At 29.1% G+C, this 26,992-nt stretch overlaps 4 protein-coding genes across 8 annotated transcripts in view; 2 read left to right on the plus strand and 2 right to left on the minus strand.

The window, feature by feature from the left end:
* The window catches only part of LOC123300900 (myelin regulatory factor homolog 2), a 46,584-nt gene extending 45,367 nt beyond the window's left edge, over nucleotides 1-1,217 (minus strand). For both annotated transcript variants that reach the window (XM_044883565.1, XM_044883564.1), the window contains exon 1: nucleotides 979-1,217. In XM_044883565.1, the coding sequence (XP_044739500.1) occupies nucleotides 979-1,021 (43 nt within the window). In that variant the 5' untranslated portion in view covers nucleotides 1,022-1,217. The remainder of the gene's footprint in view (nucleotides 1-978) is intronic.
* Nucleotides 996-6,491, plus strand: LOC123300908. 4 transcript variants are annotated; one of them, XM_044883580.1, is made up of 6 exons: nucleotides 996-1,078; nucleotides 1,146-1,256; nucleotides 3,043-3,172; nucleotides 3,236-3,409; nucleotides 4,658-5,030; nucleotides 5,539-6,491. In XM_044883580.1, the coding sequence occupies exons 3-6, from the start codon at nucleotides 3,131-3,133 to the stop codon at nucleotides 6,396-6,398; spliced, it is 1,449 nt and encodes a 482-aa protein (XP_044739515.1). In that variant the 5' UTR covers nucleotides 996-1,078; nucleotides 1,146-1,256; nucleotides 3,043-3,130; the 3' UTR covers nucleotides 6,399-6,491. The 4 variants fall into 4 exon arrangements, with proteins under 4 accessions (XP_044739515.1, XP_044739516.1, XP_044739517.1 ...); XM_044883581.1 differs by lacking the exon at nucleotides 1,146-1,256 and having other exon boundaries at nucleotides 1,024-1,078; XM_044883582.1 differs by lacking the exons at nucleotides 996-1,078; nucleotides 1,146-1,256 and adding an exon at nucleotides 1,998-2,105.
* Nucleotides 6,492-15,234: 8,743 nt separating this feature from the next.
* Nucleotides 15,235-22,036, minus strand: LOC123300902. The gene is made up of 3 exons (XM_044883569.1): nucleotides 21,973-22,036; nucleotides 18,992-20,508; nucleotides 15,235-17,519 (listed from the first exon to the last, which is right to left on the minus strand). The coding sequence occupies exons 2-3, from the start codon at nucleotides 20,435-20,437 to the stop codon at nucleotides 16,308-16,310; spliced, it is 2,658 nt and encodes an 885-aa protein (XP_044739504.1). The 5' UTR covers nucleotides 20,438-20,508; nucleotides 21,973-22,036; the 3' UTR covers nucleotides 15,235-16,307.
* A 1,061-nt stretch (nucleotides 22,037-23,097) lies between these two features.
* On the plus strand, nucleotides 23,098-26,153 carry LOC123300909 (apoptosis-inducing factor 3-like). The gene is made up of 2 exons (XM_044883583.1): nucleotides 23,098-23,222; nucleotides 23,989-26,153. The coding sequence occupies exons 1-2, from the start codon at nucleotides 23,186-23,188 to the stop codon at nucleotides 25,593-25,595; spliced, it is 1,644 nt and encodes a 547-aa protein (XP_044739518.1). The 5' UTR covers nucleotides 23,098-23,185; the 3' UTR covers nucleotides 25,596-26,153.
* Nucleotides 26,154-26,992: the final 839 nt, after the last annotated feature.

The raw sequence follows: 26,992 nt of genomic DNA on the forward strand, positions 1-26,992 counted from the left end.
TATTTCAGAAACCACTGATTGTTAATCTAGGGTAAAAGAATAAAAAATCACCTGAATAAATTTATTTTCATTTAATAATTGCTCAAGTAAATATCAATTGATCACCTGGACTCTAGAGAATAATTTTGGTCAAAATAAAATTAGCCTATATATTGATGTAGTTTCATGATCACAAATAGGTAATTATTTATTTGTTATGGGGTTGCAATACACCTTCCCCTAAAATAACATACACAGTGAAGCATAAAAATGTGAGGGATTAATTTTTGTTGTCATAAAATGTTTATTTAAAAAAATTAACATAATTTCAAACGTTTATAACAACTAATAATTATCAAGATTAAACAATCTACAAAAACGTGCCCTAAAAATCATTGCAAAATCAGAATTAAAAATTTAAAGGTCAACTCATTAATTGCCTTGTAAATTTTTTTATAATAATAATTCTGGAAAATCCTAAAACTTGCATACATAATTTAATTTACATTTTATGCAATTTTTTACGAAATTCATCGTCCTAAATCATCGAGAAAAAAAATTAAACCGTGGTCTAATGCATCATAACTTTTGACAACATTTAATAGAAAATATGAAAATTCCATAATAAAATATTTAACAAAAGAAACAAAAATGCAATTTATATAAAATCAGGTTACTGTATGATCTATGCTATTTACAATTCCATGTAAAAATAATGACATAACTCGATTACATTAAAATATGTTGATCATCAAATGAACATGCTTGATAAGGTGTACTATAAGCACTAAAATGTCAAATTTTAATGTCAAAAAAATGTAAATAAACTATACAAAAATAATCCAACCATTTCCTGAAATCCATCTCTAAGATTCATAAAAACAATTGAGCATCAATTGTATGCATTTGTCAAAACATTTGACAATCGACATAAATCACAAACAAAACACGATCGATAAATAAATCCCAATAAAAACAAATGACGATCTGAAAACTTACCTATTATAGCTTGTATTGTAGCGTCCACAGCCGCAAAATCCATGTCAATAATCTAGATACATAACACGTATTTATAAATATCACATATTCTGCCATTTCGGTAAGAAACCAATAACATTTTTTTTTATTAAAAACTTCACTACATTTAAAATGTATGTTTCAAAAAGTTTATAGAAATAAATAAAAAAACTAGACAAATCTACGAAAGTTGATTAAATCAGGCCACGTGATTTTTCTCATCTTTCATCATGTAATCAATTCAATGAATCTAAATAAATGTATGTATTTGAAAATCATTTCTTAAAAGCTTATATTTTTAATGTTTGATCATGTTTTTATATGTAAATAGATTATTTTTATAACATTCAATTATTTATTCGTAACTTCCTATGCTTTCATTTTATATTTTAATCAAATCTTTTAATTAAATAATAACACTTTTAATCGAATTACAAAGAATTACTAGAGAAAGGAAAAGATAATTGGAATGATTTATGTGATTTTAATAAAGTTCTATAGATGTCGTGATGCATCTGTTTTATTTTAGTGATAAAGAAGAAAGCTGTATATTTTAAAAAATATATTAAAGTCGTATTTCAACTACAATCTACAAAGTTGTCTTATTCAAATTGAAACTTCCACGATTACCTTTTTTTTTAATCTAGAAACATGAACAGGCAGATTTACAACTTCTTTAGATATTAAGCATAGAGATATATTATAAGAATATACATTATAATATCTCTATGATATAAATATTTATTTAGTGTTAATTACAGGATATGTTCAAAGAGATATTTCAGAAACTGCATTTTTGCATATTTTGCCTGCGGTTTGTTATTTTAATTCGAAATACTAAAATCTAATTTAGAAAAACAGGTTAATGAATCGATTATTAAGCAATTATTCTATGATTGTTAAGATATTACGTTATGAGATCATTGAAGTTTCTATTTCAGCCTGGATGTGAAGCTAATTAATAGAACCATAATTCTGAATAAATTTTAGTCTTTAACATCGCTTGAGTGTCAGTTCAAATTAGCCTAAAACGAAGTTTTCGTGAAAATTGGAGAATAATTTTTATTAGCGAATTTTGTCGATAAATGAACCCTTTATTGTCGCCCCAGGTACGTGTCTACTCTGCCTGCATGGTAATTGCGGGCCTGTGTACATTCATTATGATTTTACCTTAGACCATTAAGTACAAAGACTGAGCATCCACTATCTTTCCGTACAGTGAGAGGTGTGTCAATCTCTGAGGTAATTTCTTGGGTCAGTTAGGGACATTTTTCAAAAAAATACATTTATTAAAAGAATATAGGGACATGCAATGAATGCCAAATTTTCATATCACAAAATGTTTTACATAAAACATCGTGACGTCACGGTGCCCTGGGACGGCACTAAATGTAACTCCGGCTCTGGAATTAGAAGAATATTAGAGGCAATTTTTTTTATCGAATAATTATTATTATTTTCTTCGCTTTTCTATGGAAAAAATGTAAAAATAAAAAGGAATTTTTCTTCAATATTTTTTTTATCTTGTATTTCCAACAGACAATGTTAATGAAAATCATTTAGTAAAATTCCTAAATATCTACGATTTGTTATTTGATAAAATATTTTGACCTTCGAAAATAATCAAAAATTATTATTTCGTTATTATAGTCAAAAAGGTCATTGATCACGTAAGAGAATAAAAATAGTTTTTTTTTTAAATCAATACCCGTTACTATAGTTTCAAAGATGTACACACAACAATACCTTGAAAATATTTCAAGCATTTTATACAAATTCGATTTATACACTCGATACATAATTTAAGTCCTGCAAAGAATAGTGACATTATTCCAAAATGTCGGGATTACCTGAAACAATGTATTGCTCGCAGCAAATTCATATTTCACCAATGTTGCCGCAAATTTTAAAACAATACGCAAAGTCTGCAATTCGAACGCAACCAACAGATTTATTAAGGTATAAAATATAAAAAGTTTCTATTTCTTTTTAAAAACGAGATTTTTTTTTGGTTGCGTTTTTTTTTTAAATTAATATATTTTATAGATGGTCTGCTGCATATTTTCGAGCTTTGAGTCAAAATGAAACACCGCCAGAGAAAAAACGGCTGGAGTATCCAGAACCCAAAAATTATATGGGATTAACACCTGGTTTATTAAAAGTTTTATTGAGACAGGTAATTAATTTAATACTTCGGGATCGGAAAATTGAGTTTGGAATGAGTTTTTTTAACTTTCAGATTGGAAAATCACCAGATATTATGATATCTTATCCTGATTTATATGTACGATGGGATGGAATTTGTATGCCACAAGAGGAATTGATAAAATTACTTTTATCAGCGCAAATAGATAATGCAGTTACCATGCCATGGTTTAAGATTATAGCGGTGGCCGCAGGATATTTAAGTGATGTATGCATAATATTAATCTCATGTTATCAATGAGAACTAATCGTTTTTGAAATAGCTCTATAAAACTGAACACTCACGTTATTTATATTGCATTTGTGTGACGCATATTGACTTAATCGAATCATCAAAAAAATATTTGAAATTGAAACACAGCGCCATCGGAAATTTTCACAACTGTCTCCACCGTCTATTGAAAATTTATAGAACTTAGAAATTAATTCAACCATTTTTCTTTAAAAAACTTAATTTGCAATAAAAAAAAATTGACCTTCACTAACCGGAAAAAAAACTTTCCTGTAATTTGGATCAAAAATCGGTGGTTTCAGAGCGTAGTGTAAACGAACATCTTGACTTTTATATAGATTTTAATACCATAGTATATATGAAATATATCAAGATATACTAAGTTTAGTCTCAAGTTTGTAACGCTTAAAATATTGATGCTACGAGCTTTTTGGTATAGGTGTTCATAAAATCATATTCCGATTGTCCGTTTGAATGTCCGTCCACCAGACAACACGATAACACAAAAACGAAAAGAGATATAAAACTAAATTTTTTTTATTATGCTCAGGACTCAAAAATTAAGGTTGATTTCATAGCAACATAGGTCATTGGGCACGGACCCATCTTGTAAACCGGACAGACGAACAAACGGAAATGGACTACTTAGATAACTTTATGGCTATTCTCTACCAAATCTTTGTTTCTACCATCAATATTTCTAAGCGTTACAAACTTTAACTTTTGCTTATTACATAAGTACAGGAAACAAAAACATTGGTCATATGGTCCAGAACACGGTCATTTCGTCGCCTAAAAAAAGCAAGCATAAAATTTAAATTTTGGGTTTGGAAAATATTTAAAAGAAAAAGATCTCATGTCATTTTGGGATAAAATTGGCCGTTTTCGAGTTATATCCAGTTTAATATTTCAAATTCCTAGCGAATCGAAGGTTGAGAGCGAAGGTCAGAGCTATACTGAAGGCCCAAACTAGTTTTAGAGGTGCGTGTAAGATTAAGAGTGGTATAATATTGATTGGTCTAGCTAGTAGAGTTTGTTTATATAAAACAATTTGGGAAATTGGAATTTTCCAGCGAATCGACTGCCCAGTATCGGCTTTTTATGTTAATAAAATCTTCTTAAATGCAAAAATTGAAGATTTTATTGCTATTTTAAAAACGATCGGTTTCTGCAATGAATTCATGAAAATGGAACTTAATTTTAAAACTGTCTCTTCTATTTTAGAATTTAACACAAACAATGGTGCTTATTTGTAATTTACTAACAGAGGAACCTGATGGCGGTAGCGCAATGATACCAGTTGATGTATTTTTAAAGTATTACAAATTTTTAGCTGAGTTAAATTTGTCAGAGACCAAATACATGCTGAATGTATTTTTTTATGTTAGTGAGATGTCTGACGAATCACGAAAAAAACAGCAAACAGATGTACCAATAAATTTAACTAAAATAGATACTAAACCAGAGCTAGAGGCTCCTGATAAAACTGATAGGGTGTCAATAGTGTCTAACGTTCCACCAGAATTTGAGAATATTTTTCGAAATCAAGTACCTGCAAAACAATCCAGAGAAAGTGAAGGATTTGTTGTTGATCAAGGTAAGGCATTGGCATAAAATGATATAAATTAATGGAAAAATTGTGCTATTTATGTTAATTCTAAGCTTTCCACTATCATAATATACGTTCCCAACATTGTTTTTGGATTTTTAGCCTTATTGAGTCCATAAATTTAATTATTAGTATAAATTCATTTAATTATTAGTATAAATAGAAAAAGTAGATTTCAAAAATCATGACCACAACAAAAAATAATTTTGTTCTAAAAAAATATGTTTTGTAATTTCATATCGCTATAACTTTTTTTGAAACCTTTCAATCGGGGCTGATTTGCTGCTACAAAATTATCTAATGTTACATTTGGATTACCTTATAACATTTCAAGTTTTTATGATTGCCACGGATGTTTTACCTTTTGACCCAAAGGGGGAAAGAGAAAAACAGGGTTTTTATTGTCTAAAGAGTGGCAAATCAGAAATTCTTGGCTATTTAGTTAGTAGGTATTAAATTTTATCAAAATATCTAATTAAAATAATTTCACAATTAGAAAGTGGACAGATTATTCAAAAACAAGAAGGTAAAAGCATCGTTACAGAAAGTGCGAAAATCTCGAAGCCAACGGATTTAGCATCTTCAATTTCACAAACACAAAGCTTTACTATCTCCGAAATAATCGGCGAACATGACCTGTCTCAAGAAATACCTTCAAGCATATCATTAAATGAAAATGAAGAAACATTTGAGATTAGAGAAGGGGAAGAAGAATCCCATCTCACAGAAAATGAAACCGCTAAATCAGATCAAACGCTTCAATCAAATCAGACCGTTCAATCAAATCAAACCATTCAATCAAATCAAACCATTCAATCGAACGGAGGCGATAAAGGAGGAGGATTTAGTCCTAATTTACCACAAAATGATGATGAGCATCATAGAGAAGTAATTAATTTAGAGAGTCCGTACAGTAATGTGGAATCAGTTACTTCAAAATTTTTGGGTAGATGTTCACCACATTTTCATTTGAATAAATATATGGCAAGTGCTACACCAAGTATGCTGACCGAATTGGAATCAAGATTTACCACTGCAGATATTAGTAGCGAAACACATACAATATTCAGAGAGGAAGTTGCAAAACCTAAAGGATTGAGATTGATAGTAAAATTACCTAGTGAACAAGTACGTTATGAAATTGAGGAAGTAAAAGGTGTAGGACCAGCAGTTGATCCAGAAACAATGAACACGTTTATTAAATATATTGAAGAACGTGCTGCATTTCAACATGGAATGATAATGCCTAGGAATATTACCAGTTTCCAATGTCCACCATTGGAAAACTTTAAGTATATGAAAAAGATTGAAGTTGAAGAAGATATTCCATTTGTTGGATGTAAAAATGTTTATTAATTATTACGTTGTAATTCACTAATTTTATGTTAAAATTCTGGTTAATAAAAAATATTATGCGTAATATGCCTCATTGACATAACTGTTTGGATAAGAAGTCATCATGTTGTGTCACCTCAGGACCCGTAATTCTCCCAACCAATTTCATTTTTCAATATAGTAATAAAGAATTATTCAGATTTTTTAAATACTAGGGAGTAATCCAAACTAACTTAAAAAATCAGAAAACCTGGCTGTGTTAAATAAAAACTGAAAAGAAAAAAACAAGTCCAGATACATAACGACTTTCAACAGTCGGGACCCATTAAAATATATATCGGCTCAAGTCTATAATTGGTCCTGACTTTTAAAGTCGCAATGTACCTAAGCTACTGTCTTGTTTTTTTCTTTTTAGTTTATATTAAACGCAGTCGGGTTTTTTGATTTTTTTAATATATTTTTTGATTTTTCACTTTTTAGTTTTGTTCAATACCTAATCAATGATACTCCACTTAGCATAGTTCGTCGACTTTCATTTATTTTCTTTTTCACATTAAAACGTCTGGTGGTCGTCATATTGAAATTTCGTTACTGCCATATCTTTAGTGACCCTCTCAAGATTAAGTCGATAGATGTAAGGATTACCACTCCTTTGTGTCGCACAGTCGAGTAATAAGAGTCTAAACAACTATCGGCTCAAGGATGTGGCCACAGTAATTAATTTATAATACATCAAGGATAATTTAAAAAATTCGTTATTACTAAAAATTTCGAATTTCTTGGCATTTTTCTGTTTTTTTTTTAATCGTGGAATATTGATATTCGAAAAGTCGGATATCGGTAAAATCGTAAAAATAAAAAAAAAGTTTGTTTCCAATTTGGATAAAGGTAAATATTTTTAAGATTTTTTGATTCTTCTTAGATTTCCCTAATTTTCATAATAATACTTGGTCATATTCTTTGATATTTTCTCGATTTGTAGCCAGTCTGTCCTTATAATCTAATATGAGATTTTTTTCTTATACGAAATCACTATTATTTCATGTTCTGGAAATTAGGTACAGTAGAATCGTAGTAATCCGGACCCTATCTAATTCGGTACACTTTGTAATTCGACATACCTTTAAGAGTAATTACAATGCAGATTTAATAATACTTGGTGCTTGAAGTTAGAAAATGATTGAAATCTTATCACTTTGATATGTAATTGGTCGGACTACAAGATACTCTCTTTTTCAAGAAATTCCGAACTGAAGGTGGTCTGTAGCAGTTCTCTATAGTCCAACAAATTTGATAATTCGACAATGCCTAGCAAAATGTTTGTTGTATTACTGCGGTTCCACTGAAAATGAAGAAATCAAATGAAAAATCCTCAACCAAATATTATAAATATTTTGTTTATTCACAGATATAACTATATATATACGTAATATATATAATTTAAATAAATGACTTACATTTAATTTTTTTTTTCAAAATGTTTGATTTGAGAAGTGCGATAAATTTTCTAAATAATTTTTCACACAGTGTATATTTTTCATTTTTATTTAGTTATTTTGTTGTATAATTTGTTTTTTTTTTTCTTTGAATGGAAATGTTTTATGCAAAATTTTCAATACATTTTTACGATTTTTTCTCTTTTTAAACATTTAAATATATAATTTTAATATAAAACACATTTTATTTTCTAAAATGTTGTAAACAGCATTTTTTTATATTTAATTTTCTCTTTTTTTCTCAATTTAATATTATATTTACAGATTAATTTTAATGACGGTAAATTTTCAATTATACAAATTTAAAAATAATTTTTTATTTGATAAAATTCATTGTCATATTTAATTATTTTAATTTTTAGTTTTCACGAAATTCCTCATTTGGCATCAATTTTTTATGGCACAATTCCATTGATTTTTTTATTATTTTTAACGTTAAATTAAATGAAAAACAATTATTAAATTTTCTATTCGCCAAAAAAATTGTTATCGATCAAATCAATTACCAAGGTAGTGGAAAGGATTTCTAGTAATTTTTAATTGAAACATCAGTAAGTGAAATTTACTATTCGTTGGGGTTCAGAATAGAGCTATAACTAGAGGTTGCAAATTTAACAACTTTCTATAAAAAGTAATTTCCATCTATTAGAAAATATAGGCAATATTACTACATAAAAGGTACACTCATGGTTTTTGAAATAGTTAGAAATGCCTTCACTGAAATTTGAGGTTGATATTATTTAGTAATAATTAAAAGTAAGAGCTGGCCATTTCAAAATAAGCCAAAATTTTGGTATCCGTAAACCTGAGCCATGGAAGTCACATGGAAAGAGTCCATTTCACGTGAGACTGCAGATTTTCGTTTAGTCGTTTAGTTTTCATGTAAACAAATAGTGAGGCTCTATATATTACTTCCCCTAATTTTAGGAATGTTGAATGTCGGCTTTTAGATCTTCAATTATGCACTTTATTTTTCAGATAAATTCAAAGAAAATAGCAAGGTTTCGATTATCTCTAATAATGTTTTACTTCCAAATCAATTGCAGATGGTTCACCCTGTATTTAATATTGCCACCTTTGATGCCAGCTCTATTTTGCATTCAACGAATAGCTGAAAAAATAAAAATTTTTTTAACACTTAAGATAAAAATAACCCTTAAAATGCTGCCTGATAAAATTTTAGAAATATACACAACAAAGGATAACAAATAATTATGAAATAGATATTTTTATATATTTTTTAGCTTCATTTAAAATTAACCGAAGGCTAATTTGTAAATTAACTGCAATGATAATTTTTGGCATGTAGATCGTCGACATTTTATTTTATCAAATTGAATCACAGGGAAGTTGGACTAGGAATATCAAATCAGAACATTACATTTGATCCAGTTGGACGTTTCGTCTCTTTATTGAGACTTCTTCAGCAACTGCAAATTATAATTATTAAAATTACAATATAACCTCAACTACATAATTTCCTGAACTTTTATTTGTTTAGTTTTTTCAAATAATTATGTAGTTGAGATTATATTGTGATTTTAATAATTATAATTTTTAATTGCTGAAAAAGTCTCAATTAAGAGACGAAACGTCCAACTGGATGAAATTTAATGTTCTGATCAAAGAGTATAGGGTAGAGAAGAAGCAGGAATATAATTTTAAGTGACATCTGGAGTCTGTGGCGATCAACTATTAAGTTTGTAGGCCTTTGCGGGTATGACTTTTAGTTTGACTACTTTGCGGGGGCGACTACTATCTATTAAGTTTAAAAGCCTTACTCGGTAGAGGCGCTGAAACTCGTATACTACGATTTTATATTAGCTCATATGGGCTGCTTCTCCTCTACCCTATACTCTTTGGTTCTGATTTGATATTCTTAGTTCAATTTCCTGGTAATTCATTTTGGTTATACATACTTTTCGTTTTGAACGTGATAAAAAAAAAAGTTTATTAATTTTATAATATTTTTTGAATTATTACACATAATCAAAGGACTAAAGGCATAAAATGAATGCAAAGAAGCCTTAATTGATTTGAATTTCTATTGAGTGTGCAATTTACAGTTAATTCACAAAATGAATGCATAAAATCTGTATAATAAGTACAACAAAGTTTAAAGTACATTTTAAAAAAAATAGAATATATCTCAACAAAAAAATAGAAATTTTTTTTAACAACAAAATTAGTAGTCATTCATAATATTATGCATCTTCCATTATTTTCTTTTAAATTTTTTTAAACATATTTACAAGTTTAAAAATCTTTTCATTTGATAAATCACATTCAAATTTTTTTCCAATTTATATAAAATACGTTGTTTCACAAAAAATTCGTGATTTAGTGGGATAATGAAATGCAGCGAACATTTATTTATTTATTTTGACTTTGACTTTTATTTTGATTTATTTATTGATGATGTTTATTTAATACAACGCAGGTTTAGCAACGCTGGTTTATTTCGAATCAACTTTGCAATGGAAAATCATAACGGAAAAAACCCATTTGATGCCTGTTGATTGAGATCAATTCTACATTACTGGGCCAATGCCGCAAAAGCCGTATGAGGTAAAAGTTAGTAATAATACAACACGGCAAGTTCATCAATTACACGTATTTTACACAGCTTGAAAAAGTCTATGTAAAGAGATGAAACGTTGCAAATCAATTCATTTGTTTTAATTCACAAGAAGCCAGTAGTGACCTCCATTTTTTAATAAGTTGTGGCAGCCCAGCCAGTAGCGAGTATTTTATTTTCGTTTTTTTTAAAAAGTATGTATCGAACTGAACTATCAAAACTTTCAAAGTTATATTTTATATCGACTACTAAATTTATTTAGAATGTATTGAAATTTTATTGTATTCTAAATCTTCGCTTCTGCACTTGACTGAAATCCACTGTCTTTTTAGACACATCCAGTAACGGCTGTAAGTAGCCCGGAGGCTTTTATTGCTTCACTAGTGTTTACTACTCTCGAACTTGCTAGAGTTTGGTGACCGCCAGTATCCAATTGGATGTTAAGTCTCACCTATTGATACAGTTGCAGTAAAGGGATAGTTGATAACGATCATTATTGGCTAGTTATTCTGGCTGCCACTATAGTCTCTACTAGCAGGGAGAACCATAAAGTGACTAACAAAAGGGAGAACCAACAATTTGATATGTGGGGCGCACGAGTTTCGACTCAAAACGATTTTTCGAAACAATGACTTGGTGGCAATCAATTTTTTTCGGATATACAAAAGATAAGGATTTTCAATTTTTAATACTATGCCGCTATTTTTGTTTTTAAAGAAAGAAAATTCTAAAAATATTATTGTCAATTATTTTATACAGTGATTTTATCAAACAAAAAGATTCTTAAACAATACCTCTATACACACTACATTGTAGTTTATATATGGAGGAAAAAAGAGTTTTTTATATATTTTATGATCAATAAATATATTTTCTTTTTTGAAAATTGTATAATATGTATATTATTTTATATATATATATTATTATTTTATTAAACACTAGAAAATAAAAAGATTTGTACTGAAAACATTTACCAATTTACAAACATAAAAAAACTATAAGGCTAAGGTCACACGTGTGACAAATATCACCAGAGGTAAGCAGTAGAATGATGCGCATAATAGCGTAAACAAGGTACGCGATTTAAAGAAACAAAAAAAAAAATTGAATAACCGATCCTTTCTTTCTCTATTTTCACAATTTTTCATGTCTCATTTTTAAATTAGATACTTCTACATATAAGTGATCATACAACTTGCCTGCTCTTTATGAGGTGTCCCGAAACTATCGCATTAGAATTAATTGGTTAAGGATGATACAATTCTAAGAATAAAATTACTTAACATTTTTTTGATGAGATGTTCCATTCACGGAATAAGACTTTGTTAATTATCGATCGTAATTGTAAGAATATCTCGGGGTGTTCAGAAACTATTGCATTAGAATTAGGTGATTATACGAGTAGATGATACAATTCTAAGAAGAAAATTCCTTAATATTTTTTGGATCTAATGTTTCATTAATGAGATAATTCGTGAATTATAGTAATTTTAAGAATTAATCGATGAATATTACTTAACTTGTACTTCTATGGACATGAGAAAAAATCACTAAAATTTTCGCTGGCGACATTTGCCGCATGTGTAACTGTAGCCTCAATGAAATTTTAGACTCCATTTAGTTTTTTTCCTTTCTTACCTTTTTTAATTCTTTTAATAGAAAATTCTTATCTTTACAATAAAAAAAAAGAAAATTCAAATTTTATACAATATTACATGGTCTTTATTATATTATTATAAAGCTTTTTATTCTTTTGTGCTTTCGACATTTATATATTTTTATGTTGAGTAACACATAATTTCTAGTTTAAGATCGATCAAACCAAAAACATACGTAATTTTCCAATTTTGCGAATTTGTCAAAAACATTCCCTAGACAGTATGCTTGCTATCTGAATTATTCGATAATTTGAATTTTTGCCGCTCTAGAAGTCTAGGCGACACATACATACAATCACAAAAAAAAAATACTGAAATATTCTCAAATATATTGCAAAAATTCAACATTTCCAAGGAGAGAATAATTATTATCATAATTAGCATACTTTCATTTGCTAAGGAAAGCTTCATTTAATTTTTGATGTGAAAATTATGGTTAACTACTTCGTTATCATATGCACACACAGGGCCATTGGCTCGAATTCCCTTATTATGGTGCCAAAATTGATTATGAATTAGAATTGTCTAATAACTTCTTTATTATCGTTGATATTTTCACAACAAATAATGTGCACACACAGGGCCATTGGGTCGAATTCCCCGATTATGGTGCCAAAATTGATTATGAAATAGAATTGTCTAATAACTCTTTTATTATCGTTGATATTTCCACAACAAATAATGCTTTGCCAAATTCCCAAACTTGCGAAAATGAAAGTTTTTGTCCTGAAAGCTCTCAAATCTAATTTTCTGTTTTATAAATTTTTTATAAAAAGACACACGTATACATATACTACTGCGGTATTCAATGATAAAAAAATGTCAAAAATCTACTTTTGTTTTTGAAAAAGAAGCACCTTGCAAATTTTTTTTTTTTTAGTTTTCCAAAAACTGGATGCTATGTTATGTATGATTGAATGAAAATTTGTAGTTACATGCTACGAATTACAAATTTAAGGTTCCAACAGAAAATTTACAAACTGCACAATATTCACAGAGACCTATATAATAGTAATTATTAAGTTCAAAAGTGATGTTAAAAAGTTAAGGAATAATTAATCTGCATTTTTTCTCTGTGGCATTCGTTACAATAAAAAGAACTTTATGATAAATTTAATACATTTCAATGTACGAAAGCTTGTTTTTGATCTCAAAACAAATGCCAGAGTTCAAAAATACGTAAAAAGCAAACGATGCATTCAAAAGCTTTGAGCGGTGAAAATTTTGTATTTTCACGCACTTCATTTAATTATCGTTTTATAGATCGTTTAAAAAAGAATTAATACTTTTTTTTTCAGGCGACTAATTTGCTCTACCGCCTCCAAATCGGTTTGTTTTGTATTCCAAAAATTTTTCTTTTAAACCACTTTTGAAACTCTTAGATCAATTGTTTATAATTTACAGGAAAATGATATATTTTTTGAGATAGGATTTATCAAATATTTCAACATTTACTAATAAAAAAAAATTATAATAAAATATCGCCATAAAGTGTAACAATGAATAATAAATGGAAAAGCTATGAAAATCGAATTCAATTCCAATTTTCCTCAAATAAGAAAAACAAAAAAAGAAAATGCTACAATCTTAGAATAAAAAAAATAACAACAACAATTATTTTGTATACAAGCGTAAAGCTAGAACGAATTTTTAACACCGATGTTTTTGATACTATTAGGAACACAACTATATTTCATTTTTAAGGGTGCGGGCATGCGAGTGTCGATTTAAACGTACATTTTTTGCAGACATATTACTAAACGGAACTGCATCGTATGGTTAAATTGATTTTCTGATAAATAGCTATATTTAAAACAATTTATTTCTAAACCGCAAGAGAAAAAAGTGCACGTTTGACTCATCGTGTGACCTCAGCCTTACATATCTATGTAGAATGACTTACTTTTTATACAAAAGATACCAATCGGCATGGATTCTGCTTAAATCAAATTAGGAAATTTAATTTCTCACTCACGACTAATTTCCCTCTTCATTACTCCCATAACACATAGGCTTGAAAATTCGTATTTATCAAACTCATCCTAAATAGAAAATATTCTAGATTTCGCCAGCAAAAATTGTCAATTTCTTTATGTTTATTTGAGAGCAACCCATCAAGCATCAAAACGACAATTATGTGAGTTCCAATTGGTTCCTACGTCGGTCGTTAAATACGTCACCGAACATTTGGAGATACCCTGAATAGTGGTCTTGTCGAAGTCACAGTGTTTTAACTACGAAAAATTGCCTAAATCAAAATCTCTTGGAAAAACATTGATTAAATGATGTGTCTTAAGCAAGTTAGAAACTATTTTTAACCATTAATACGGATTTCGACTACAATGTAGTCGATGAGTATATGAGTATAAATTAGCTTTATCGTAATTATTTTGCAGAGAATTATGTTACTCGTCAATTATTATAATAAAGATAATAATCTTAAAAATAAAACACTAACTTGTGTTTTAAATCTATTCGTTTTTGAGTGAATGAAACGTGTTTTTCGAAATGGCGGCTGATGCACTATCCCAAGAGACCAAAAAACTGGATTTTTACTCCAGGGAGACCCCATTTACTAGTTTAAAAAGAAAACTGCCCTTTTAAAGAAAATCATTATGGATTTCAATAAAAATTTCTTTCAATTGATTTAAATTACCAAAATACTTTTAAATATCAAACATCAATGATAAAAATTCTTAACATTAAATTTACAAAACAAAAATAGATAATTTACAGAACAATGTACAGACAAATAAATAAATTTTGGATCAAAATACAATTATTACAAATTTTTTTTAAAATAAATAATACAAAATCTCGTATCGAAGAATAAAAAATAAATTAGGACCATGAGTATTATATAAAAATTCACATATAAATTGTATATAAAATTTGTAAAATCTAAATTGTTTATTTTTTTAATAATTTTTATACAGATCAATATATTTTTTTTTATCTTATTACAAATGACGAATTAAATTTTTTTTAAATGTCCTCTATATATATTTCTTTAAATTATATTTTAGTGGGTTTTTTGATTTTTTACTAAAAACATTAATGGTTTTTTTGTTATTTATTCTACATGTTATATAGAGAGCTATTTTTCTTTTAAAAAACGATGAATATAAAGTTTTCGTGACTACTACTCTACACTGACTTTTTTAAGGATTTTATTTCATTTATAAATGTTTTTAGAAATTTGAAAAATGTAGTAAAGCAAATTAAATTATTTATGGAAGTAGGAAGAATGATAACGCTGCTGGAGTGAACAAGGAGACGGAGTAACATAAGTAACTATATTTTTTCAACCATTATGATTGTCAATTTTCTTTCTATGTTTCCTCCTTTACATTTATCTCTCTTCCTTGGACTTTTCCTGCTACCCCTCTCTCTCCTATTAGTATAACATTAAAATTAAACTAAGTGTGAAGGCATTTGCTGATTCAAGCTGAGCGTTAATTTCAGTAAAATAGAAAATCAAATAGACAGTTAATGTGACACATACAATGACGTGTCTAGAGTCATATTTCAAAATCAACTTTAGACGCTCTGAATATGAATATGTAAATAGTAGAAACGTGACATACATACACAATTTCCGGGGATCAAATCCAGTAACATAATTTACTAAATTAGGCACCTGGTAAAATTTCCATAGTACATAAACATGTGTTGATAGTATCTATATTCTGTCATTTCTTATTTGAAAAATTTGCAGCAATAATAATATAAACAAATTAGTCCCGACTATTGTTACAAAAAACTGAACTTTTGACAAAAGTCATGTAGACAATCAAATTAGAAATAAAATTTTTAAGACTCATTTTTGTTATAATGGGCGTTGAATTAAATACTCGTATGTCTCCTGGCCTAAACTTTCAAGCCATTTTTTTTTTAAAATATTGTCTAAATTTTTATTGACTGATTTAGCTTTTTATGAGTTATTGATGTATCAGACAAAACGATTTTTGATCATTCAATAATTTTAAGCTAACCACTAAATAGAAAAGTTCCAGGCGCTTAGAAAGAGAATGCACCACTTCATTCAAAATTTTCATTCTAAAGTTGTATTTTTCAAAAGGCGAAAGCACTCAGTCAATATTTAAAATCGACCTACTATCAACATCGTCAATGAGAATAGTAAATCCTTATAAATAAATTAAAATCCTTAAAATCCAAACTAAAAAAATTGTAATAATTATTTATCTACGTATTCACTGTACAATGCAAGCACTTTATGTATGAGTTCATACTGTTCAGCCGTTTGTACCATTCCACCGCGATTTAATCGCAACGCACAAACAATCGCTAATATATCAACATTAAAATTATGTTTTAATTGTTGTATACCATTTAAAATGGCTAAAAAACAGCCCGTACGTCCAATACCAGCTGAACAATGAACAATAATTGGTACAGATTGTTGAAAATTCTTTTTATCACTTACACTTTTCTGACACCGTGTATTAAAATTACTTTCTTTTAACTTATCAATATGCTTTTGAAATTCAGATTTATTTATATTACTGGCAAGATTATTTCTTTGGCAATTATCATACTCATGTTTTGTGCTAATTTTATTATTTACTAAATTATTATGACTAGGTGGAGGAGGAGGTGATGCGGGGGTTCGATTTATATCAACGAATAATGATTCAATTTCATTTCGCAAATCTAAGACATCTAACGCTAATGCTAAAATTTCTTCAGTATTTGCTAAATTATGATCCGGCCACGTTTGATACCAATAATGCTGTACAATTCGATCCGATTCATAGATAACATCGGTATCAATAACATCGTTTGAATCATTAGAACTTTGTAAATCGAAATTTAATACATCAGTAAAATCATCAGAAAATTTACAATCACGGGAGCGTAATTTTTGTCGAGGGCGATTTGATTGAGGACGATACTCAATATTTGTAAAAATATCATCATCATCGTCTTCTAATTCTCCTCCCCCATCGTTAAAGAATTCATTATTGTTTGTAATTAGAGGACTCAACGTATGATTTGGTGATTGATTAATTTGATTATTTTCTGATAATTTTTTTGATTTGCCACTTTGTTTACAACAATATTTTGTACAGTTGTTAATATTATATGATTTTTGTATTGTGGTATCACTGATCTTAATGGTGGTATCACGTACACGTAATGTTCGAATACAATATGATTTTTCTTTATGAATATTTATACATTTTATTTCAAATTTTCCACATGTTATACATTCATGGAGTTTTTCGGGGAAATATATTTCACATTTGATACGTCCTTTTTCTTGTATCGGTGTTAACATTACAACTTTTTGCGTGTCCGATTGTACTACCATATGCCAAAGGTCTTGCGTTGTATGGGGTAATGGTCCTTGTGTTGCTATGTATGCTGTTTCTGTATAATCATGGCCCTGTTCATAAAATTAATTTATAAATTTGGATAATTTTTTGTTAAAATAGTAATCTAATTAAGGTAGTTTGTTACCCAAATCACTTAGTCAAATCAACAATCATTTTAGAATTGCTTTTTACAACTAATGATACAAAAAAAATTTATAATAAATTAAAATAATACAATATATTATTTTATTAATAAAAATTACGTATTAGCAATAATTAAAAATCAAAAAAACATTTTTAAAAACTTAGTAGACTAAAATTAATTAAAAATCTGTTGTTTAAATTCATGAATATAATCTCCAAATTGCCCCTTTTTTAAAAATGGCAACGTAATTTTAATTTATATATTATTTTGATTATGAATAAAATAAAATTTATAGAATACCAGATGGGCCATTTTAATCTATACATCTAAATATCTCGTTTTGTAGTTACTTCGGAGGAAATGCGGCTTAAAAATATGTTATTATTGCATTTAATCGAAAGAAAATATTCGCTTCCCCCGAAAGCTAACGTTTTTCGAAAAAATATTTTAAACAAAAATTGTTAGTTTTTATGGGGATCAACTTTCTAATTTAAAGTTTTAGTCGTTTAAGATCTAAATTGGCTATTAAGAAAACTTGAAAAACTAGGTCCAAGCTGATGTCAGAACATGACGTCCCCCATCAAACACTGCAACTTTTTTTATTTTTTTTATTGGTTTACTACAAAACGAGATATTCAAGTGTATAGATTAGAATGGCCCACTCTGTATATTATTTATATTTGTTGGCATTTAATTATGATACCATTTATAAACGCTTTAAATATAATCTAAGGAATTTTTTAATAATTCAAATTTGCGTGCGCAATGCATTTTAATGTTTCCGATAAACAACAGAGATAGAAGCCAGTTGATAATATTAAAAATTAATTTACCAGAAAGGACACGATAAATCGTTTTGAATTTTTCTAATGTACGTTTTCTTCGACTTCGTTCTATCTATGAAAAAGTTTTTTTTTAGAAGCTCAAGTTCAGACGATTTATTATAAACCCTCGATTTCCGGAGTTAATGTACAAGAACATTCATAAGACCCCATATATTTTTGCATAACTTTAATTCAGTACAACACGTGAACCATGTGGTAAAAAATCTGATTTGTTTTCTATGGATGCATTTAAGTATAACCTTCGAATAAATAAAAAAAATATGGCGTCAAGTTTAAGTGATTTTGGTAACAAACTACCTTAATAAATGTATGCAAAAATTGGGTTAAAATTTCATTTGATCATTCAGGAGTGAACACAAAAATTATATTTCAAAATATCCTGATGATTCCTGATTTTATAATATCATTAGAAAATAAAAACTTTGGCTAAATAAACTTGATTTTTGCCACTCGTACGGGCACCATAAGGAAAAGACAAGATCCTTTTACTCAATGGGTAATTTCCAAACAATTTTTACTCTTGAATTATTAAAAATCAAAAAGAGAATAATACCTTAATATAATTAGCGTTTATATATCCGTCAGCACCAGTAGAATCTTGTCCAGGTCCTAAATCCAAAACAACACGAGAATGTTCATTTGGTAAAATTGTTTTATAACGATTTTTACTTTGACTGCCACTAACAAAACTTTTCTCTTGAAAATTTTGTGGTAATTCCCAAAACTCTTTATGCAAATCTTTCAAATGTTCCATTTTACAAGATTCCTTCAACTGTTTCTTAGATAACACGTTACCCGCCGTCTGTAGATATTGTATATTTTGTAAATGTAATTGAAAATCTTCACTTAATATTTGATTTTTAAATTGTGATGCAACAATATTCTTCGGGTATTCGCTTTTCTTGTGAGCTTTTTTAAATTCATAACTAGGTCCGATGTATAAGTTTTCATTCGATAGCGATTTTCGTCGCATATACGAGAGATAATTTAAGCATCCCAATCTTGAATATTGGCACATTTTATATCCTTGACAATTTAAATTATTAATATTTTCATCACATAAACAACTTTCAGTTGATAATTTTTGAAATTTTTTCAAATTTCCCGAACATTTTTTACAATCTTTTCTCTTTGGCATGCATTCACATTTCGTTTCAGTCTTACATTTACACTTTTCATTACCTACATTCGTTAAATTTAAATTCGATACACTTCGTGCTGAATTTAAACGATAATTATGTGTATTTTTCGCTTCCACAGCACATAAATCTATTGTCAAACTAACATTCGAACCACGCCTCTCTAATAAACCTTTCGCTTTCACACGAACCGGTTCAGTTTTTCCTTGACTAAAATCAGACAAAGTCATAACTTCTGGTAAGGTTTTTAACGTTTGTGATCCAGAAATACTTTGATTCGATCCAAAACTTGATAAATTTGAACTGGTTGAATTCTCTAGACCTAAACTTGTACCTGAATGTGAACGAATTCCAAATTTTTGAGCTTGTGTTTTTGGAATTTGTTTTTTCGGTGTATTTGGCATAGAAAATGTATCGCGTGGTACTTCTAAACAATCTGCTGGTGAATTTGAAGCATTTGAATCGGAATCCAAGGACACAGCTTTTAATTTTCTAGATAATGTTGGAGTTTTTGGTGATTGTACTACTAATGTAGGTTGTACAGGTAATTCAATTCTTAAATCAGTCTTTTTTGACCCACTACCACTAGTTGAAGGTTTTGCAGCGAGTTTTAATGGTTCTAGGTGTTCTTCTTGTACGGGTGAACTTTCTTGGGATTCAGGTGGTATTGCACTTAAGTCAAAATCAAATGTATGAACAAGTTTACGTGTTTTTTGTCCGCGCTTTTTATCTGATGATTGGGTCACCATTGTTGTTGTTTGATTTGATGTATCTTGTGATAAAAATGAAGGCATTGTTGTGGTAGTTATCGGTATTTGTTTATCTTCGTGTAAACTTACAAAGTTACATTTTGGTAACATTTTATACAAGTTTTTGGTATTTAAGATTGAAAATGTTTCTCCTAAGTCATGTTGATTTAAAAATTATTATCCTATCAAAAAAAATTGCTTTGAGTAATTTTTCAATTTGAAAATATTCTTGCACCCAGCGCACACGATTGAGATTAAAATGAAGCCAAATGCAACTGCATGAAATTTCAGTAGATATTTGTTAATTTGGTCGTAAAATAAAAATTCATTAGCAACTTTTATCTCACGAGTCGCATTCGTGAGCGCTGAGCCTAAAATAAAAGCGTAATTTGATATTTATTTCATAAGGGTAGGCTAATATCAGTCAATTTCTGTACCACTGGAGCTAGCTATTCTTTAAACCAAAAACATAAGAACAGGTGATAAGAAAATTAAAGCGGCATAATGGGCCATAGGTTTCCAATTGAAAAGGAAGCGTTAGGTGATCAAGCCGTACACTTAACATAATTTAGAAGGATCATTTTCACCCAACACAATTCTTTGATTTAAAGAAATTTTGGCTAGGATAGGGTAGACAGCACATAATATTCAAAAATTAGCCAAATTAGTTCTCATAAAAAAGGCTAAGTTCATTTTTCTGTTCGAATTTACGATTATTAGTTCTTGAGTGCAAGTTCAAATGATGAATTGTGTAAACAAAATAGTTTTTCAATACATCAAATCATGACAAATCATTAAAATAATATTTAGTAATAGAACATTTTCAAATACCGGAAAAAGAGAAGACTCTTAGCAGCTTTTCGAAAGCAGGAAATAATAATTTGTTTTTATTAATTCCAAGCATTGGCATCACTTCGCAATCTATGAAATCATCAAATGTTGAATTGTAATAATGTTGCTTTTCAACATTTCGATTTTTTTCCTTTCATACGTTTTCTCAAAATACATATCAGGTTTAAATTAGAAAAAATATCTATGATAGGTTTGTTCATCTCTTGTATCCATTCTCAGAAGTGCCAGGGCATCAAAAATTCCAAACCTTCATCGAGGTGACCTTTCTCGAATTTGAAAGATGCTTTCACGTCTGATTTTACATAATTAATAGTTTTTACCGGCAGTGAATCTCTAGTTTTATATTTAAGACATATTTTGAATATCAGAATTTACCAATAACTTGTTTTGATTTTCGATTATTAAATCTTAGAAGCCTTATTTACTGTGTAAACAGAATGATTTTCAAAAAACGGGTCTCTTTTAAAGTTATTCGAACAAAAACAACACCAGATAAACAATAAAAATAATATAATTTGTATTGTAAACAAAAATATACTTTTGATATCTTGAAAAATAGGGATAATATCAAAAATCTTTTTGTTTATCTTGTGGAATTCTATTAAATTCCATAATCAAAACTTAGCGCCCAAGAAACTATTAACCATGTCTTCTAAGTTAACAAACAGAAAAAGAATTCAATAATTAAATATAATTAATCGATCTTAATCAATTAAATTTTTGATTGAGTAAGAAAATGTGTTTATTTATTAATAAGTCATGAACAAAAATAATAGCGAAACGTCAAAAATTACCTGTGACGTAAATTCTTAAAATCACATAAACACTATAAATTAATTGATTAAAATTATTATTTATTACATTTATAATTAAAGTAGAGCCTGAAAGGCACATTTATAATATTTTTTAATATATTTATTATTATTAAATTCGTATAATTTGAAACACAGGCAAGAACATTCAGCCATTATTATAATAGATTTGTGAACAGCTGGTTGACAGCCAATCACATTCATGCTATTTTCAGGGCATGATGTCTACCAAAGTCTATACCTCGTTCATCGAACGATCATTTTCATTCGTACAAGTGGGATGATCCAGTCCAAATTTTTAATTCTTATATTTCAAATTTAAATAAATATAATTATATAAAATTATTTATAAGGAGTAAAAATTCACTGTAAATTCGAGACATTCTATTTCTATATTACATAATAGGATTGCCACATAATGACACAATAGTCACTAAATTGACCCTGACGAAAATGATGCCATCTAAAACAATTTGGGTGTAGTTTAGGTGGAAAGTTTACTAATCCTACTATAGCATTGAGTAAAAACTTTTTGTTCTCACTAGAATAGTAAGTTGTTTTGCTATTGTTTCCGAGATTATTCGAATAATCATAAGTGATGCATTTGGATGGACGGGAAGGTGGTGCTTGAATAGTAATGTTTTGGCATATTAGCTTCGGCAGAAGATGTAACCTTGACAACAATCTCTCTCAAGTCTGCCCTTAATAAAATGTATACTGGCCTTAGACCTAAATAGTCTTTTCGATTACCCTGGCCATTTGGAAGACTTTATCTTTCCATAACAGAATTTATACGCTATTCTCTAAAATAACTAAAAAATAGCGTGAAATTCAGTGATGGAAAGATAAAGTCTTCCAAATGGTCAGGGTAATCGAAAAGACTATTTAGCTCTAAGGCCAGTGTAGATTTTATTAAAGGCAGAATAGTGAGACGACTGTGGTCAAGAATCACATCTCAACGAAAAATTCTAATAATTGAGAATAAATAAAATTACGTAAATAGACCCAAACAACCTCTACTCACAGCCTTTAGTTTATATATGGAGGTTGGATAATTGATTTTATAACAAAAAATTTAATATTATATGACTGAGTAAATGCGTTTGTAATTATAGTTCGATATAAATGCTTAACTTATAATTGTGCTTTGTAAAAGTTGCTTTTAAAAATAAAATTTTGTACATTAATTTGCGAAATGAGTACTTCTGAATCCACGTATAAATCCAATAATGGTATATAAAAAACATGTTTGATTTTAATTTTTAAAATTTATTATAATTTACTTGAAGTGGGAAATTTTTTATGCGGCCTCTAAATTTTTATAATTATTACGTAATAATATTTCATATAATTCCATTATTATTTACCTTGATATTGAAAAGTTTTAGTAATAATTTCCATAAAATATGATTAGTTATTAAGTTGAAAAATTTCTACCGTCTGTAGAAATTATATACTGTCCAAGTGTCCACAGACAGTCTGCCGACAGTATTGTACATTAAGATCCATTTACACCACGTCTGTCGAAATGTCTAATATTAATCTCTAATAATTTATAGTTATACAGGTATCTGCCATTAAGTTAAAGAAATAATCAAATAGTCACATGACACGCATGCGTAAATTAAATCATTTTATAAAAGTAAATGAATAAAATGATGTAGATGAAAAATCATTTGCATAATACCTACGGCTAAATACTTTAATTTAAAACAACAAAAAAGTGCATTTAAAGTTTTATTTAGAATATGCTAGTCGTTTTCCACCAGCTTCGCGAACAAATGAACAAATGGATGTGCATAACTATACGATAAACAATCTTTTCCTTCTGCTCTTAACCTTACCTGTTTTTATTACAAACAAATAAATTTTTTCGATGTTTAAATTAAGATCGCTTTAGTTTAAAACGAATTAAGTGCAAATTCCCTATTTAAAAAATTTGTCTACTTAGAAGGATTTTAAAAAATGGCTGTATTAATGCATTTATATTTGTTCTAGAGGTTTCCATCGACGATGAATACATTGAAGCAATTGTATGCAGAGAAGATGAACTTCTTGAAAATGAAATAAAATCGTTTCCGATGGGTGAAGGACAAATATTAGTCATTAAACAAGATGGAGAAATATCAGCTATTGGTAGTAAATGTCCACATTACGGTGCTCCTTTGGATAAAGGCGCTCTTGGAAAAAATCGCATACGATGTCAAAGGCATGGAGCATGCTTTAATATAAAAACTGGTGATATTGAAGATTATCCTACGGTGGATGCGCTGCCTTGTTTTGAAGTAAAAATCGTGAATGGAAATATTGTAGTGCGTGGTGAGAAAACCGAAATTAAAACTTCCAAACGTACAAAACCAATGGTCCAAAAGAATCCATTAGAATCAGATGTGTATGTTGTTATTGGAGGAGGACCATCCGGTGGTGTTTGTGCCGAAACGTTGCGCCAAGAAGGGTACACGGGGAAAATTATCATGGTTTGTAAGGAAAAATATTTACCATATGATCGAATCAAAGTGTCAAAATCGATTAATTTTGATATAAACAAAGCACAACTTCGATCTGCTGAATGGTATGAATTAAACGGAATCGAAGTCATTACGGATAATGCGGTAATCAACCTAAATACCACCGATAAAACTCTTAATCTTAACAGTGGTAGAATATTGAACTATACAAAATGTTATATTGCAACTGGTTCTAATCCACGATTACCAAATATTCCTGGGAAAGATTTAAAGAATATATTTACAATGAGCCATTGTGATGACTCAAAAAATGTTTTGGATCTTCTTAACTCGGACACGCATGTTATAATTTATGGAACAAGTTTTACTGCTCTAGAATCAGCGGGTTTGTGTAAACGAAAAGCAGAAAAAGTCACTGTGATTGGAAGGAGTGATGTGCCGTTAAAAACATCATTTGGCGAGCAAATTGGCAAACGCTTCATGGATTTTTTTGAAGAGAACGGCATTAATTTTAAAATGAACCATGAGATAAAACGTTTCATTGGAATAGATGGTGTGTTAAATTCTGTTGAACTTGATGACGGGACGCAATTTAAGGCAGATTTATGTATTGTGGCCATCGGCTCAAATTTATTCACTGATTTTCTTAAAGATAGTGGTATCAAAATTCGCAATGATGGTTCGATTCCAGTAAACAAATACATGGAAACAAATATTCCTGGAATCTTTGCTGGTGGAGATATTGCTTATGCTCCAGTGTATTCAAATAATATGGAACCAGCAGTCATTGGCCATTATCCCCTTGCACAGTATCATGGTAAAATTGCTGCCTTAAATATGATTGGAAAAGCAAGAGAAACGAAGTCTGTTCCATTCTTTTGGACTGTATTACTTGGTAAATCCCTCCGATATGCTGGGTATGGACACCCCGATGAGATTAGAATTGTAGGAGATTTAGAGCAAATTAAATTTTATGCATTTCATTTCAAAGGTGATAGAGTGATTGGTATGTCTAGCTGTAATCGCGATCCAATTGTTGCACAGTATGCTGAATTGTTGTTCCAAGGAAAACATTTAACAAAAACGCAGGTTTTAGAAGATCCTTTAGGATGGATAAAATGTTTAACTCAATGTTAAATTTTTATATAAACACACTTAAATACACAAAATAACCGTATCTTATCTTTTCCACTTAAAAATATTTTATTTGTAGATTAAGTTTTATCGAATATTAAATTTAAATTACTGTGCACAATCCAGGGTCGAATTAAGTTACCAGAGTCGAGCTAAGTTTCCAAAGAGCAAGAGTTACCCTTGCACGAATAAAAGCATGCATCCTCCAAAAGAAACGGCAAGACGTCTGTGAAATGTTTACTTGATATTTTTTCGAACCCAACTTCTCAATTATTTAATAGTACACTAAAGTAGCTTCCTCAAATTTTAATTTCTCGTCGAATCCTGATATACATAAGTATAATATTATTGTCTATTGCTTAATTCGCCCCTGCTATAATCCAGTTTACCGGCTAAGTGACCGGGCGAGGAAAGGCGCAATCGCCTTTAACAGTTTGACTACTTAGACTGGGGAATTGCGGGTTCGAATCCAGGCAGCGGCAATCTGAACAATTATAATTAATAGGGCGGTAAATTGACCACACTCTCGTCGTTTGGATAAGAACGAAGTAACCGACTCCACTCACACCATAAAAATTTAATTGTATGTATTCAAATGTAGTTTAAACAAATAAAGATTAAAAAATAATGATGTGAGTGGCCTCTGTTATAGATGTATGTCTGAGGAACGGGGGTTAAACCCCATTATTATTATTATAATCCAATTTATGTTTTTGTCAAGTAGCTAAACACTCAGCAAGAATAAAATTAATATTTATGATAAAAGCCAAGTGTTTGATGTCCAACTTTTCTTCACCGATAACCACTGTCCCTTCTCACAATTAAGATAGAAGTTAATCTTTGATAAATAGAAAACATTGCAGCAGTATCTGTACATAAGAGTAGGCCATAGGGTAATGAAAATCTCGAAAAATGGTGGAAGCGATGAGAAATTTCTGTAGTATATTTACTTATTAATAAAAAACTTAAGAAGTATTAAGCAGATTATACTGTTTGTGGGTGGGAGTGTGTAATGAAAATTTGTGAGAGCCTCAATATGTTTTGAAGTATTTTAGAATAGATTCACTTTGTGAGAAGCAGAGAAACAAAACGGTGTGTGGTAAAAATGTACGAACACAACAAAATATTCTAGAATATTTTCGAACTTTCGAGAAACTTTTTAAATTGAAAGCGGCTAAAAGACAGCAGTATCTAGAAATCAAAAGTGAAATATAAATTTATGTCATTTTGAAAAAAATTATAGATTTTTCTAGAACGCTTTTTGGATTTGTTGAAAAAGTTCAGATTCCTCTTTGACTGACCCTGAATCCATTTTGACTAAGATTCCAGCGTGCAAAGACGTGCTCACAACATATTTTTTATATTATTATACATATACAGACTGCAATGTTATATGTAAT

Source organism: Chrysoperla carnea, chromosome 5 (genome assembly GCF_905475395.1).
Source record: "Chrysoperla carnea chromosome 5, inChrCarn1.1, whole genome shotgun sequence".
NCBI lineage: Eukaryota > Metazoa > Arthropoda > Insecta > Neuroptera > Chrysopidae > Chrysoperla > Chrysoperla carnea.